This window comes from Penicillium bovifimosum (assembly GCF_028826915.1).
Source record: "Penicillium bovifimosum strain IBT 22155 chromosome Unknown utg000003l_segment0_segment0, whole genome shotgun sequence".
In the NCBI taxonomy this organism is placed as follows: Eukaryota; Fungi; Ascomycota; class Eurotiomycetes; order Eurotiales; family Aspergillaceae; genus Penicillium; species Penicillium bovifimosum.
In genome coordinates, this window is record NW_026622712.1 from 2,233,065 (window position 1) to 2,248,230 (window position 15,166).

The following is a 15,166-nucleotide window of genomic DNA, read 5'->3' on the forward strand; positions in this document are numbered from 1 at the left end:
TCTTTCCTTTTTATCTTTTCATCCTTTCATCCTTTTCATCCTCCTGTCTCTTCATTTTCTCTCATTTCTCCGTCCTTTGTCCCCGGCTTTTTTCATCATCAATTTTCCCGCTTCATACCCATCAAATTCACCGTGTGGCTCGGTCTAACCACACACCATGATACAACAGCCCGCTGCACCTTCGCAGGATGGCTCCGCAACGCAAAGCTCGCTCTCTGGGCAGATTGCCGCGTTTACCCCAACGAGGGCTTTACGGCCTTTCTATGCGGATGCTGCTATTGAACAGGAACTAGTTCCTGCTGCGAGGTAAGTCACTCATCAACATTGTAACATTGGTGAATATATATAAAGCATGGTTGTTGATATTTCCGCAGCAGCGATTCATTCGCCGCTTGGCTGAATAGGTGCCACTCGCGGCTGACCAGGCTCATGTCGCAGGAGGCAACGGCAAGCCAGACTCCTGGTGTCTATCCCCGCGACGTCTCTTTGAGAAGCCGGAACCAATGGCAGCCGTCGCCATTTTCAACCCCTAATGAGCAGGGCAATTCCCAGACAAACCTCGCCCCGATCCAGGGCACGACTGGCAATGTGCAACAACCTCTGGCGACTCTTGGGCAGGAAGCGTATGAAGCCAGCCTGGTCCCAGCTTTTCTATTGAATTTGTTCCCGAGCTATCCTACCGCCGAAGATGCAGAGGGCTTGACGTCTCGACCGCAAGAGCTAGGCGATGATCAACCTACTCCAAGCTTTATCGTGTCATCGGTCGATCTAAAAACGACCCAGCTCTACGTCCTTGAGGTACTCTCTGTAAGTTGCAGTATGAACACGATCATGGAAGGGTGTTTAAGCTGACTATGTCAAGATCAAGGAGTATCACACCCTCGAACTTATTTGCTTGAAGTATATCAAGGATAGAAGAATGTTTGCTCTCGCCTTTGCGGACACTCGCGAGGCCGTTGACGCAAGGAGAAAGATTCAGGAGAGTCATTCTGAATGGCAGATCACACCAGTGACTACCCAAGAGATCGCAGTTATGACTGGATTTTCATTTTTCATCAGAGAGTCTCCGCAAGGCGTATTTCTTCTGACTGTCCATGTGCCTCAACGACTGCGTGGCCCCTGCAATGATGATTTCATCGAGGGCCTAATCGGTAGTTTTGGCAAGGTGAAACAATTTTTGCTGCTTGAGAGGAGTCCCAACCTGGCCAGGTACCGGGTTCAGTATGTCAACGTCCGTCGTGGAGGCTCTGCTTTCACCTGTCTCGATGGATTTTTGTATCATGTATTGATCCCCTCCCTTGATCTTTTTGATATAATGAGACGCTTACATTTCCATATAGGATTTCTATTTCGAGGTCTCCCTTGAAGGGAGTTCGTCTCTATCCTTGCCCCCGGACTTTGGCCAACAAAGTCCTGTGACGCCTCCCCCGGGCAACAGTGGTGGGTTTGAGTCTTCGCCGAATATAGGTGAAGGCAAGATTGATTTTAATGAGCAGAGAATCAGCCTCACTCGAATTCAACTTGGACTGGATGATCGCACCTCGGTCAGTTAACCCCCCCCCCCATCTATTATATCACAACATCTCACCTAATGCATCGTCACAGGTCATGATCCGAAAGATTCCAAAATCTCTTGTTTCTGTAAGCCGGATCCCGTCTCTGTTAGATCTTGCGAATGCTAATACAATCCTCCCCCCAAAGGACCAAGTGACGGAGGTCTTGAATCAAACTAGTCGTGGAGCATACGACTTCTTTTATTTGCGCATAGGCAAGTGAACCCTCCCTGAACGATTCATTTGAATTGGAAACTAATCTTTAGCAGATTGGCAATCGGGCAGCAAGTAAGTTCCGTGCTCTCAACGATCTCTTGCGAATACTTACTCTTCTAGTTTCGGTTACGCGTTTGTCAACTTCGTGGACGTAAGTATTCTTTCGATTTGGTCCCATTTGATCCGTCTTGATCCCTTTTGATCCCTTTTGATCCCTTTTGATCCCTTTTGATCCCTTTTGATCCCTTTTAATCCCTTTTGATCCCTTTTGATCCCTTTTGATCCCTTTTGATCCCTTTTGATCCCTTTTGGTCCCATTTGGTCCCATTTCCTCTCCTCCCTTTTGCCCTCATCTCTTGCGCTCCTCCGAATTTGTGTCCTTTCATTCTTAATATTGCTTTTGCTCGACTTTCCACTAACGTGATTCATAGCCATTGAACATCATCCCCGTGAGTTATTCTCTGTTTATGTTGTGATACCTTCACATATCGCTGACCGGTTCCCCTTAGCTCTACCTTGCGCTAGTGGGCAGAAAATGGTATCTTTCTCTTGCATTTAGCAGTTATATACCCGCTAGCTAACCATTATAGGCCCAACTGTCAATCTGCGGAGAAGCCAGTGCAACTCTGCTATTCCAGTACGCGCTCCCAATCATGAATAATGAAAAATGGATAACTGACAGGATTCAACAGTGATGCAAGGAACAGATAATCGCCAGCACTGGTTCCGTAAGAGGTTTGGTATGACCCGGCCTCCTGAGGAGCGGCCCAAGGTACGATCAACAAATGCCTTTCCGGTCCCCTTCAAGCGGTAATACTGACTGACTGCAGCTATTCCATACAAGCGGTCCTTTGTTAGGATTGGAGAAGTCCATTCCTAACAGAAACACTGTCCGTCGAAGGCTGCGGCGTAAGCTGCGACACTCGACCAGCAGCACCGCCCAGCTAGGTAAGGGCTTCTGTCTTCTGGCCCATCGTATGGGTGGATCTTTGCCTCAGAACCTCCTAGAGGATTCGTCCTTCACCCAGCAGGGCAATCAAACCACGCGCCAACTCGAGTGGCGAACTCCGCCTCAGAATCTCTCTTTGGCTTCTCCGTCGGCTCCAACGGAGCGCGATGCACTCCACTCCAGGCCACAGTACATGCCACAGACTTTGTCTTCGGCTTCCTCCGCGACCAGGCAGGGCAACCAAACCATGCGAGAACTCGAGTCGCGAACTCAGAACATGCCTTTTGGTTTATCATCGGCTCCAATGGAGCGTGATCCGCGCCACTCCAGGCCACAGTACATGCCACAGACTTTGTTTTCGGCTTCCTCCGCGACCCGGCAGGGCAACCAAACCATGCCAGAACTCGAGTGGCAAACTCCTCAGAACATGCCTTTTGGTTTATCATCGGCTCCAATGGAACGTGATCCGTGGCATGCCAGAAAGCAATCAATGCAACCGAACTTCCCTTCGGGTGCCTCTTTCACTCGACAGGGCAACCAAACCATGCGAGAACTCGAGTGGCGACGTCCGGCCCAAAATTTCCTCTTGGATTCTCCATGGGCTCCAACGGAGCGTGACCCGAGCCACTCTAGAGGGCAATCAATGCAACCGAACTTCCCTTCTGATTCTTCTTTGACTCGGCATGGCAATAAAACCATGCGCCAACTCGAGTGGCGGACTCCGCCTCAGAATCTCCCTTTGGGTTCTCCATCGGCTGGAATGGAGCGCGATCAGAGCCACTTCAGGGCACAGTCAATGCAACAACACTTCCCTTCAGGTTCATCCATGACCCAGCAGGGCAATCAAACCATGCGCCAACTCGAGTGGCCAACTCCGCGTCCGGACAACCTTTTCGGTTCTCCATCAGCTCCAACGGAGCGCGATCCGCACCACTCTAGGGGATAATCATTGTCCCAGAACGTTGATCCTATCTCCCTCACAGGGATGTTGGTCGAACGCCCAGTCCACCGCTCTTGGGTACAACAGTAACCGCGCCCAGCAACCTTCTTCGACCAACAGGATTCTACGTTTGTGCGGGAGAGCAAGTAAGCGTTTCCAGTTTTTCAGTTTTGTCACATTTTTAGTACACACAAACGACCACTTGAGGATAGCAATGCTCTTGCTGTCTTCACGTTTCTATTTGTGTTTGTCTTTAGCTTCTTCAAATGGAATGAATCCTTGCCAATGTTTTCAGAAGGGTATATCATTGATAAAAGCCTCAAGTGCGACAGCCCGGCTCGCATCATGATTCGGTGATGTCGAAGCATATGTAGACCCAAGCTCTTCATTCCAAAGGACATTGTCTCGCCTAAGTTCTTCCATGTGTTATCCCCGTGGACTTGGACTTTCTTGTTCGATTTGTGAATCTAACGCCCTACTCGCCTCCCCTAGATACCATGGGCATACGAAATTATTCGAAGGCCTACCCAGACCGAGTATATCGCCTAATCTAACGATAGTGAAGCTATTCATAGATTCGAGATTCGAGGACACGATGATGATACCCCTAGCAGGATGACTGCCCGAAACTGCAGAATCGAAGCTGATCATTCAAACATCCTCCTTTTGCCTTATTATACTCTGTACACATTAGAAAGAAGACTTTCCGACCTGTCCATAGAGGAATAGGAAAGAAATAAACCCATTTTGCACCCGCTGATATCTCGGCTAGACCGTCTTCCCTTCGTGGTCGGACACTGCCACGTTTGCCCCGGGCCTATGTGTAAACGGAGGAATGCGGGAATGGAGCTACATCAAGAGAAGCCAGTGCCTTTAGCGAGACACTTTGGAAACCAAAGCAGCCTTGGGAAACAGCCTGTCTTTGTATGCAGTATGAAGGTCCAAAGAACAGCCTACAAGCGGCGAATTGCGCCACTGGAAGCTCGAATTCTTTGCCGACGTGATTCACGTGAACTAGTCCATTTAGGAGAATGCATTCATTCCAGCAAACAGCCAATGTTATATCTGTGAATGATTGAAGCCAAACCTGATCCAATTCAGCCGGGCCAGATGCAATCTTTCAGAAGCTTGAAGAAACATGAGGGTGCAGGGAGCGGCAACATGTTCAAACAAGTATTGGGTCACATGCACCACGTGACCCTAATCCAGACACCACTCACCAGTTGGCAGTTACACTATCCCTTCGACCAAGCCTGGGCTGTATGATCTCTTGTTAGTAGTCGAGCCATAGCAACATTCTTCTGGCGGTTATAGATAATAATAGACATGATTCAGGGAATAGTTTGAAGACCAGACGCCACCTGGTGATTAGTTCGAGGGTATTCGACCTTTTGAGGCAGCGCCGTTGCCCATTCCCCAAAATGGACGTGGGAATAGCCTCGCGTTCCATTGCTATGGAAGGCTCGTGACCGAACGTGACCAAAGGCCCGTGACCGGTCGACGATCGTGATCAAAGGCTCGTGACCGATCGTCTCTCAAAGCTATTTAACTCTCTGTCCTGGTGCCTCTTCTCCTTTCATTCTTGAACTTTCCAACCATCGTTGGTTCTCTCTTTGGCCATCCTTTCTCGCATTTTCTAGCGTTTTATCTTCATTGGCACCATCCATCTTCTTCCCTGTTCTTGTGGCTTGCAGATGAAACCCTCTACTGAGTCTTTTGACAGTGAGGCACTCATTCCAATTTTGTCCCCGCAGAAGGTTGGAAGCACGCGTCACTCAACCAAGCTCATAGCGTTCATTCAACATATTTACGTCCAGTGTGAAATGTAAGACAGCGAATTACATGGAGTCCACACTTCCCCTCTCCACGCGTCTTCACTTGGGAGTTAAGACTGACATATCCAGACCAACCACGGGAAATTCCAGCACCTGCTGCTGCTCCTGCGCCAGTTGCTCATCCATCGGCCATCATAGGAGTACCACATCGATGCCCATACGATCTTTCAGCTCCGGGCTGAGTCAGCAAGGCTTGAAGCTTTGTGCCGTTGCCCTCGCGATGGATGAAGGCACTGCTGAATTTGGTGTGGCGGAATGTCCGGCGTACATGAGTATGATCCAGTCCCGATGTGCGGTGGACTCCTTGGAGAAGAGGAAGCGGCATAGAATCTTCGGTCTGTGCACGGATGGAGAGGACTTTCATTGTCTGGAGATTGACAGCGGACTTAACGTACGTGGATGCCTGTTTGCAAATTATGTGATGGTGTGGAGTATACTGACTGTTATTTTGCCAGTGGTCGCGACTGCATCTCACTTATTCCAATGATCTCCAGCAGATTCTCGAAATGCTCGCCTTCATCCATTTTTGCGTCAGCTGCCGCCTTCCTGCTGAAAAGGTACGACCAACAAATGCCTTTCCAGTGCCCTTCAAGCCGCAATACTGACTGACTGCAGCTATTCCATACCAGCGATCCTTTGGTAGGATTGGAGAAATCCATTCCTAACAGAAAGACTGTTGCCCGAAGGCTGCGGCGTAAGCTGCGTCACTCGGCCAGCAGCACCGGGACCATCGGTATGACGGCGGATCTTCTTGATGCAGATGCTGATGAGCGAGCGGTGCGCCCTTAGCCTTGCATCCCTCAACAGAACCAGCCTGCATCGCCGTAGTCTGCTCTTTTGCTTCAATATCTAAGAAGCCCAAAGCAGCTCCGGCCAAGTCACATAAAGCAACACGCTCCTCGACACCTCCATCGGCACAAAGAGAACACTCGACCCCTCCAAGTCACCGACGCCACCACATGTCTTCTCCGGAAATCCAGAATGGTCTCAAGATCCTCCCTGGACCGTTTTCAGACCCGGTATCGCGAGGGTCATCGGAATGACAGCGGGTCTCCTTGATGCCAATGCTGATGAGTGTGCGGTGCAGACTTGGCTCCGCATCCCTCAACAGTCTAGCACTCGGTCATCTGAACAAGTAGGCGTTTTCTGGGTCTCGAAGAAACGCTACTCTTCCGGCACGACACAGCCGTGGGCTGCGCAGTCCTGCATACGACACCGACAAAGACCATTCGATTTCGATATTCCTGCGTCATTCGGCCAGTAGCATCGCCCAGCCAGGTAAGGGCTCCTGTCTTCTGGCCTACAAAATGAATCTGACCTTTCTCACAGGTGTCAATGGTGATGCAACTCTTCCGGCACCGACACGGAAGTTCGCAGATATCGTATCGGGAACAACCCTAGTGGAGAGCGCCACAGGGCAACAATGGTGGGTTTGAGTCATGGCCGGACACAACTGGACAACGAATCGTGTTACCCATCATTCTGTGGGAGGGTCATTGCCCCAGAATCTCATAGCGGGTTTTCAATTTTTCAGTACTCGCAAGATAGGAACATTTGAGGATGGGAATGCTCTTGCTGCCTTTATTTCTATTTGTTCAAAGGGAGTTTTACCGAGGGAGAATTTGGTCGCGATGAGGGCCACTCAGACTGGACTCGGGTTGCCTACAGCGCTCGGATATTGCCGGAGACATTCTTGACTAGGTAGCATCAAGCTCTCGGAGAGGTGCGTTTGGCATTTGGATATTCAGCTCCCCCGAGCATCTTTGTCTTCAACCAATCCTGTCACGTGAGGAAAGTCTGTCATGCGGCTCATGCCGGTCCCCAAATCACAGAAAAGTTAGCATCACGTGGAATTGTTAATGTCACGTGCCCCCAGGTGCCCCTCCTGTCGTGTCGTCCATATCTCCTTCTCCTACCCCGTATTCCGTACGATTTAAATAAACAATAAAGACGTCGCAGAGGAATGGGGCATCCCTTGCCCGCTCCACAGGGTTGCCCCGACTGGGGTGGCGGCCTATCTCATCCAAGGCAGAACCTTACACAACATGTTCCGGCTGCCACTGACTCTCGCTTCGTTCTATCTGCCTCTAACGCAGTCGGCACTGCAGGGTCCGCAGACAGAGCTCCAGGATCTCAGGTATCTGATCATTGATGAGAAATCGATGATCAGTCTTGACGTGCTATACTGGGTCGATCAGCGGTGCCGCCAGATCGTCGTCCATGAGCGAGAGTTGCCGTTTGGGGGGCTCAACGTTGTCCTTGCAGGTGACTTTTACCATCTTACTTCGGTAGCGGCCAAGCCGTTGTTCTTCACTGGGACATCGTGGAGGCCTGAGCTGATGCAAGCCCGCGAGCTCTACCTTCAGGTCAATCAGACGGTCGAGCTGGATGAGGTTGTCCGCCAGCAAGGGGACCGGAGAAGGCATTCCGTAGCAAGCGCTGGGTAACCTTCGGGTGAATGAGATCACGGTGGAGGACTGGCGACTGTTCGCTTCTCGATTAGCCCCCGTTATCCCAGACGAGGTAGCGCGGTTGGTAATCGCCCTGCGGCTCTACTTCACAAGGGAGGCTACGGCGGCGCTAAATCATCGTCGCCTGCGAGATCTAGGCGTCCCTCTACTTCCGATTGATTCAGACAATGCTGGATCGCGCGCGCACGAGGCTCCGACAGCCTCGGCCCGTGTCCGTAGACGGTAGAAGCCAATTTGATCAAGTTCAGTCTGAGCCTTCTTAAAAATTAAAATACGTAATCAAAATACCTACGGACTAAGACTGGCGTTCAAAAGATTTGGATAAAGCTAACGCTGCGCAATTGAGGCTGGGGGTCCGGGGGGCGCTAAAGCTGCCCGGTACCCCTAGCAGGATGACTGCCCGAAACTTTTCTTTTGGCGACGGGATGACCCTTCGATGCTTGGCAGTTCGATGAAGCATTTCTAACAGTTGATATAGAAACAAAATGTCAAAATGAATGATATTTTCAATGTTTCCTACACTCTAGAAGCCATTCATACTATGTTTCATACCCTGTTATACACCCATTTATGTCCAGAGAGCAAATCTATATCCTCAAAATGTCACCACTTTGATCGACCCCACCCCGAAAATGGTCCGTAACCACTCTCCCACCGAGAATAGTCTCCTCAACAAGCCCCTCGACATGCTTGGGCTCAATGCGGCCATACCAAATGCCCTTACCCGCCAGCGGGTGAGGCTCCGAGGAATCCCCCAGCGTCATCTTCGGTGGCACATAGATGATGACATTGCCTGCGTATTTATGTCCCCCAACATGGCTAATCAGGCCAATGTTGGCATGCTTAGGGCCATCCACTGTGGTCCCCTCACTGCCCACAGAAGTGTATCCTCGCGCGCGCAGCACGCGCTGGAACTCGCTTTCCAAGGCGGGCGCCATGACTCCACAGCGCATGTCGCGCCCTCCATGCCCGCAGATCAATACCGTCGGCGAGTGATTAATGTCTATCACTCCTGGAAAGTTCGATGCTAGGTCCGGCGACCGGGTCATGTCTTCTTGTTTGTCTGCAGGAAGAGAAGAATGCATGTCGTGCAGCCGTTCCGGGAGAAGATATGCGCGGACAAAGGTCACCAGGTTGGATAGTTGGTCGGGGGATGACGCGTCTGTCACTGATATTGAAGGGATGTACTTGAAGCCGGGGAAGAGGAAGGCGGATGCGGAGGTGGTTCCAGAGCTCGCAGCGGGCGTAAAGGACGAATTCGTGATCAGAACATTGTTGAATGGCTAGACCGACAGGACCTTGAGTCAGCAAAAGGTTCACGCATTCAGAGACAGGGTATGGAAATTAGCATACGTCAAGATATGGCCCACCACGACCAAGAAGGCTCTTCAGACCCCTCACAAGATGACCCCAGCCTTCGTTCTTGCCGTCATCCTCAATGCGACTTGTCCAGTCTGGCTGGCCTGTGCACACTAGAAGCTGCTGCGCATAGGCAGCCATTGTCCCATTCAAGGCTTGTTCATGGTCAATGGGTAACCCCTCAGGTAGAGCGGGTGTAGCTGGGCAGTTGCAGCTTGGCTCGGGGCATGATTTTGTGACGGGGAAGGGAGGGGGGATCTCTAGGCGCGTGCGGAGTCCGCTGCCGCGCTGAGGGGTATTTGATAATAGGCGGATGTTTCGACATTCTCGAATGGGGGTTCGTCGGCTTAAGTCGCGCGTGAGCGACTGTGTGAGAATCGGTACTCGCATCGGAAGTTATAAGGTGAAATGAAGATAAATGATGGAAAAGGAAGAGATTGCTCAAACAAAATACTCAGAGTTGCGGGAATCATTGGGAGTGAATGTGGATCTCCGATCTCCGAGAATTCGGAGATTCGGGGATTAGCAATCTCCGGCCCGTTCCTGATTTGCCGAGTCAGGAACGCCAACCGTCAACGTCAACCCTGGAACCTCTAAGAGCTTATTTGAATGCCATACACTAGAGGTTAGCCTTTACGACTATGGGACTCGTTTCTGGACAGTTGAGAGTCAGAGACGGTTTTTCGGCCGAAAAGCAGCAAAAGCTGCTCTGTTCAAACTTTTGGCCGCGTCGCTCGCAGTCCTTCTGTCAGGGTGCAGGCTCAGGCAGGAATATGTATGAACAGTAACGACGATGTGAGTGTACGTATCAGGACTACAAACAAGACGTAGCTCGAAGAGCTACAACAGGATCAAGTTCCGGAACCCCTCTGAACCCGTCTAAACCCCCGGAACCCCCAATGGATCTGGCAGTGCGCCACCCTCCCCCCAGGCAGAGAATATCAAGTTCGCAGAGGATATCAAGTTCCGCCTGCCCCTGTCCATCAGGATAAAAATCATGCTTGGAGGACCAATCCAAATGAGAAGCATGACAATTCCCGTGGAAATCAAAAGGAATGCTCGGACTGGCCTCTACCAGCTGTCCACACCAAGTCCGATCGTACTTACTAGCCCTGCTGAGACCAACGATCTGACTTGGTGTGGACAGCTGATAGAAGCCATTCCTTTTGATTTCCACGGGAATAGTCATGCTTCTCATTTAAATTGGGCCTCCACGCATGACTTTTATCCTGATGGACAGGGGCAGGCGGAACTTGATATCCTCTGCGAACTTGATATTCTCTGCCTGGGGGGAGAGTGGCGCACCGTGACACCTTCTGCTGTTCTAGGTCCTTCTCCGGGCATGGTCTCTTGAGGATTTGCATAGGAATTGGCCGTGTCAGCAGGTTCGCTACCTCTTCCTTCATAGCTGTATCTTTTGAGTTTTGTTTCGGAGTCCTTGGCGCTGGCCACATTACTCGAGAGTTCTGACAGTCCAGCAGTACGTCCTGCTTTGCGCACCAGAGTCTGCCAAGGGTCATGTTTTGATGACGAGGTCGTTTATCATCATAGTGGCAAGAGGCCGTCGGTGATTCTTCACAATCAGGGACATCCTGACTATGGGTGGCTCGCAGAGGGTCGGAGGGCCGGCCATCGAATATATTGAGCGGCTGTGTCAATCCTTGAGCCTCGTCGTGCGAAGGCCATACCGGCCTAGCTTCTCCACTAGTGGTGAATCATGATGTAAACATCCTGCTCCACAATCTACTAGTGCGTTGACTTGAAAAAACAACGAATTGATTGAACCCTGCGTTCTTATCAAGAACCTCTCAGCTGAGAGCAATTTCGAAAGGTCAATATCACTAGCTGATTGTTGGGAAACGCCCAGGCAGGAGACATGTCCTAGGCGTACTCTTTTCCCTGTTCACTGTCGGATCCTTCGCAATAAAGTCAGGTAAGCTTCGCGCCACCATCGACAGCAACGAGCATGCACCACGCCTTGGGGTTTCGGGTGAGAGCTTTCCTTCACGTCTCGAGTTCCACAACCCGAGGGTTCAGTCTGCTTCCTTCGGCTCACAGTGGAGGTGGCAGCTGCAGCGGTGGAGGCCGGCTTAGTCTTCTGGGGCATCATGGCTGATATGCCCTGCTTCCTTGCAGTAGAAGCATTTTCCTTCTGCAATCAAGGCCTCTCGCTCTGCGTCGGTCATCCGCGCCGGGATAGACCCCCCCTTCCCGTTTCACACGTGAGGTGGTGGTTTACCGGGCAAAATTCGCCATGCTCGAACCAGCGTGAGCGGTGGATGCGCCTCCACGGGGAGTTTTGGTGTTTTGACCGAAGAAGCCCGTGCGCGAGTTCTGCTGGAGTGAAATTTCGTGGGAAATGCTTTGACACTGCTCAGTAATGTCATCGAAGGTGACCCGGGACTGGTTCACAGCGAGCATCATGTGTGTTTGCAGTAGGTTGGGCAGTCACCTCGCTGTTTATTTCGTCGATCGTCTCGATCACCTCTCCGATGACCGTTCTCTTGTTTGTACTCCCTGTGTTCCCGGCAACGCACTTCGTCTGTCGATTTGACGAGTTTGTCGTCGCCTCGGTGTCTTTTTTCGTCAGCGTCGCGATTGGGTCGGGAGCCATTAGCCTTTCGATCGAACTTCCTCCAGTCGGATTTCCGGTCGGATTTCCTCGAGTTTTCGTCTCTGGTGCGACTCACTTTTCTTTCGTAGGCCTGGTACCACAGGTAAAGGCCCCGGAGATTTTCGCGGACCACACAGGCCCCTTCGGCGAGTTGAAGGAATCCGGCGAGGAAGTCACTAAAGCTATCCCGAGGCTTCATTGTCAACTGGTGGTACGCAGAGTACGCCTCGGCCTTCCGATTCGGGTTAGCAAAAAGACTCTTGAGGTGCTTCAAGATGTCCTCTGCGTCTCCGTACGGGCGGGAGGAGGAAGCCCCGACGCCCCCATGTTCAGTGACGGCAGGGAAGTCCGTTACGAGACCTGGGAACTCATTATCCGGCATGCAATTCTGAAAAGATGAACAGAGCCCTATTCGAGAAAATATCGAAGCTAGGGAAGATTGAAGAAAGGAAAAGAAAGAAGGGAAGAGAGGAGATGAGAGACAGAAGATTTAGGAACAACCACAACGTGACACGGTGACAACGATCTCTCGACCACATGACTGTCAGTGTCAGAACAAGTCAGAACAACAACAACAACAACCTTTAGACCCAACCATCCACGCGACTCGCGAGTCCTGTCATGTCATGTGATCCATCACAGAGCCTCGGGGTGGATACATATTGACGGGCGGAAGTAGGCGGAAGCGGCCCGGCTTACCTGCAGCGCCGATCTCCGCTCCCGCCCCTGCCAAGGTAAATGCTTCCCTAGTAGTATGTACTACGAGTGGCTTAAGACTTTACCGCTACCATTGAACGATTGATTGCAATGGAATCAAACGTCATGCTAACGGAACTGAATCAAGTCTGGTCGCAATATATGAAGGAGATATGTCAAGGAAAATGGTCGGATGCAGTTCGCCTTTCCGAACTCACAATCACGTGATTTGAAGTGCCCTCAAGATGCATGTGATTCGGAGCTTATCTCCTCATCTTAGTGTAACTCACTCTCCAATGTCCAACATGGATCAATAGCTCAAGTCGTGTTTCTGTCAATCATGTTCAGACAGGGTTGTTCACGAAGTCTTTTTCCAGATCATACTCCATAGATGCAGACATCGGCAAGTGGGTCCGGAACAGGAACGGAAGAGTGTTCCTGATCCGTGATCCTTCGAAAGCGCCAACAAAACTCCTCGTCGGTGAGATTAGAGTCGGATTAGCTTCAAATACGCTCCACCTGATGTGGGGAAGAAGGGTTCAAAGAATCCGGGGTGTCTTTCATGTCATTTGATGTGAAACCAGACGAGATATAGACTATCCATACATAGGGCCATAAAATGTCTACCTACAAGGACTGTCCTCCCTCAAAACTTGCATAAAGAATCAATGCGTAAGTAACTCCGATAAGTAACTCCGAGTCTAGAATCCTTCTCAAAACACTACCTTTCTTACATCTTTCGCTTATTCCTTCACGCAGCCTCACGCTGTCCGATATCTCGCTTTCCGCGGAATAGTGGGGCCATGCCCAGCGAGCAGAGATTTTTCCGAATCTGAGAGTCATACAAAACCACAAACACGATACTCGATGAGTCAACTTCTACTTGGAACCAACCCTTGACAACATCACCATGGATCGAGATAACACCAACATGGAGAAAGACATGGAAAAGGACCTAGAAAAGGTCAAGGAGGATCTCCTCGATCCAGCGAAGCTACAAGACCCTTTCGCTGCTGGAGAAGTCGCAGGTGGAGTGCGTTATAGGAGTATGAAGTGGTGGTAAGTTTGTACCTGATTCGCAGTCCTTAACGCAGAAAGCTGACTTTGTTTAGGAATTGTGCAATTCGTACATAACCCCCAAATGAATCTCATCATAGACCCCAGCTAAGCAACCAATAGTGATGATTGCCCAGTCCGTCTCATTGGGAGTCTTGTCCCTCCCGTCATCAATGGCAGTCTTGGGTTTAGTCCCGTACGTCTGATAGGGAATTATTCTACTCATGTGAACCTTGCTAATCTTGGTAGTGGCTGTATCATCATTGTTGGTATCGGAGCTTTGACGACTTATACTGGATACGTCGTTGGACAGTTCAAATTGCGATACCCTCAAGTCCATAACATGGCAGATGCCGCAGAGATCTTATTCGGCGCTTGGGGTCGCGAGATCACCTCAGTCGCCCAGGTTATCTGTTTCATTTTCCTGATGGGCGCTCACATCCTCACATTTTCCATCATGATGAACACTCTCTCTAACCACGGTGCTTGTACCATCATTTTCTGCTTGGTTGGAGCCATCCTCTGCTTTGTCCTGACACTCTCAAGACGCCTAGAGGAAGTTTCATACCTAGGCATAATTTGTATGCTAACTCCTTTCCACTGCTTCAAACCAAACTAACATACTGCTAGCCTCACTATCAATCTTCACAGCAGTGATGATCATCATGATCGCTATTGGAATCGAACGTCCCGATCCCAGAACGTACGCTATAACCAACCCGACTCTGATGGACGGTTTCTCTGCGACTCTCAACATCGTCCTCGCTTATTCCGGCCACATGTCCTTCTTCAGCTTCCAGTCGGAGCTAGCAGATCCACATGACTATCCCAAGGCTCTGATGGTCTTCCAAGCCACAGATACATCGCTGTACCTCGTCACTGCCCTTGTGATCTACCGATATGCCGGACCGAACGTCCTCAGTCCCGCCCTGCTCAGCGCAAGCGAAGTCGTCTCCAAAGTCGCATTCGGTATCTCCATCGGCACGATCGTTATCGCGGGAGTGGTCATCTGCCACGTCGGCGCTAAATGCATTTACGTGCGTTTGTACAGGGGCACGACTAAGATGACCGAGAGGTCTTTCCGTTCGTACGGCACTTGGGTGCTGATCACGTTCGTGATGTGGGCTATTGCGTGGTTGATTGCCAATGCGATCCCTGTGTTCAATGATCTACTCAATATGATTGCAGCGGCATTCTGCAGTTGGTTTTCGTTTGGTCTCGAGGGTCTGTTTTGGTTGAAGATGAATCGTGGACAGTACTCTGCCAGCAAGCGGAAGATGGCCTTGACTGCACTCAACATCTTCCTTGTTCTGCTGTGTTGTCTGATTGTGAGTTTACATCTTTGAGTTGCATTGCTCTGATACTAACGAATTAGTGTGGAATGGGCCTTTGGGCTACGGGAACTAGCATTCGCATCAATGCGCAACATGCCCACAAGGCTTTCTCCTGCGCATCCAACGCCTAAATGGCTTTTGGC

General features: G+C 50.7%; 6 protein-coding genes across 6 annotated transcripts; 4 read left to right on the top strand and 2 right to left on the bottom strand.

Annotated features, from left to right (window-relative positions):
• Positions 1-157: 157 nt before the first annotated feature.
• Positions 158-3,664, top strand: N7515_003894 (uncharacterized protein; the record flags this gene model as incomplete). Its single annotated transcript, XM_056664638.1, has 11 exons — positions 158-306; positions 375-807; positions 863-1,282; positions 1,341-1,544; positions 1,606-1,772; positions 1,823-1,841; positions 2,201-2,218; positions 2,279-2,307; positions 2,360-2,406; positions 2,462-2,541; positions 2,600-3,664. The coding sequence occupies 11 exons, from the start codon at positions 158-160 to the stop codon at positions 3,662-3,664; spliced, it is 2,631 nt and encodes an 876-aa protein (XP_056523695.1).
• A 2,103-nt stretch (positions 3,665-5,767) lies between these two features.
• On the top strand, positions 5,768-6,282 carry N7515_003895 (uncharacterized protein; the record flags this gene model as incomplete). Its single annotated transcript, XM_056664639.1, has 3 exons — positions 5,768-5,884; positions 5,949-6,050; positions 6,109-6,282. The coding sequence occupies 3 exons, from the start codon at positions 5,768-5,770 to the stop codon at positions 6,280-6,282; spliced, it is 393 nt and encodes a 130-aa protein (XP_056523696.1).
• Positions 6,283-7,538: 1,256 nt separating this feature from the next.
• On the top strand, positions 7,539-7,940 carry N7515_003896 (uncharacterized protein; the record flags this gene model as incomplete). The annotated part of the gene is made up of 1 exon (XM_056664640.1): positions 7,539-7,940. The coding sequence occupies one exon, from the start codon at positions 7,539-7,541 to the stop codon at positions 7,938-7,940; it is 402 nt and encodes a 133-aa protein (XP_056523697.1).
• A 611-nt stretch (positions 7,941-8,551) lies between these two features.
• Positions 8,552-9,713, bottom strand: N7515_003897 (sucrase/ferredoxin-like domain-containing protein; the record flags this gene model as incomplete). Its single annotated transcript, XM_056664641.1, has 2 exons — positions 8,552-9,247; positions 9,318-9,713. 2 exons carry the CDS (start codon positions 9,711-9,713, stop codon positions 8,552-8,554), a joined length of 1,092 nt encoding a protein of 363 aa, XP_056523698.1.
• A 1,845-nt stretch (positions 9,714-11,558) lies between these two features.
• On the bottom strand, positions 11,559-12,319 carry N7515_003898 (uncharacterized protein; the record flags this gene model as incomplete). Its single annotated transcript, XM_056664642.1, has 2 exons — positions 11,559-11,726; positions 11,861-12,319. The coding sequence occupies 2 exons, from the start codon at positions 12,317-12,319 to the stop codon at positions 11,559-11,561; spliced, it is 627 nt and encodes a 208-aa protein (XP_056523699.1).
• A 1,224-nt stretch (positions 12,320-13,543) lies between these two features.
• On the top strand, positions 13,544-15,154 carry N7515_003899 (Amino acid transporter transmembrane; the record flags this gene model as incomplete). The annotated part of the gene is made up of 6 exons (XM_056664643.1): positions 13,544-13,692; positions 13,746-13,759; positions 13,813-13,885; positions 13,939-14,270; positions 14,320-15,017; positions 15,065-15,154. The coding sequence occupies 6 exons, from the start codon at positions 13,544-13,546 to the stop codon at positions 15,152-15,154; spliced, it is 1,356 nt and encodes a 451-aa protein (XP_056523700.1).
• Positions 15,155-15,166: the final 12 nt, after the last annotated feature.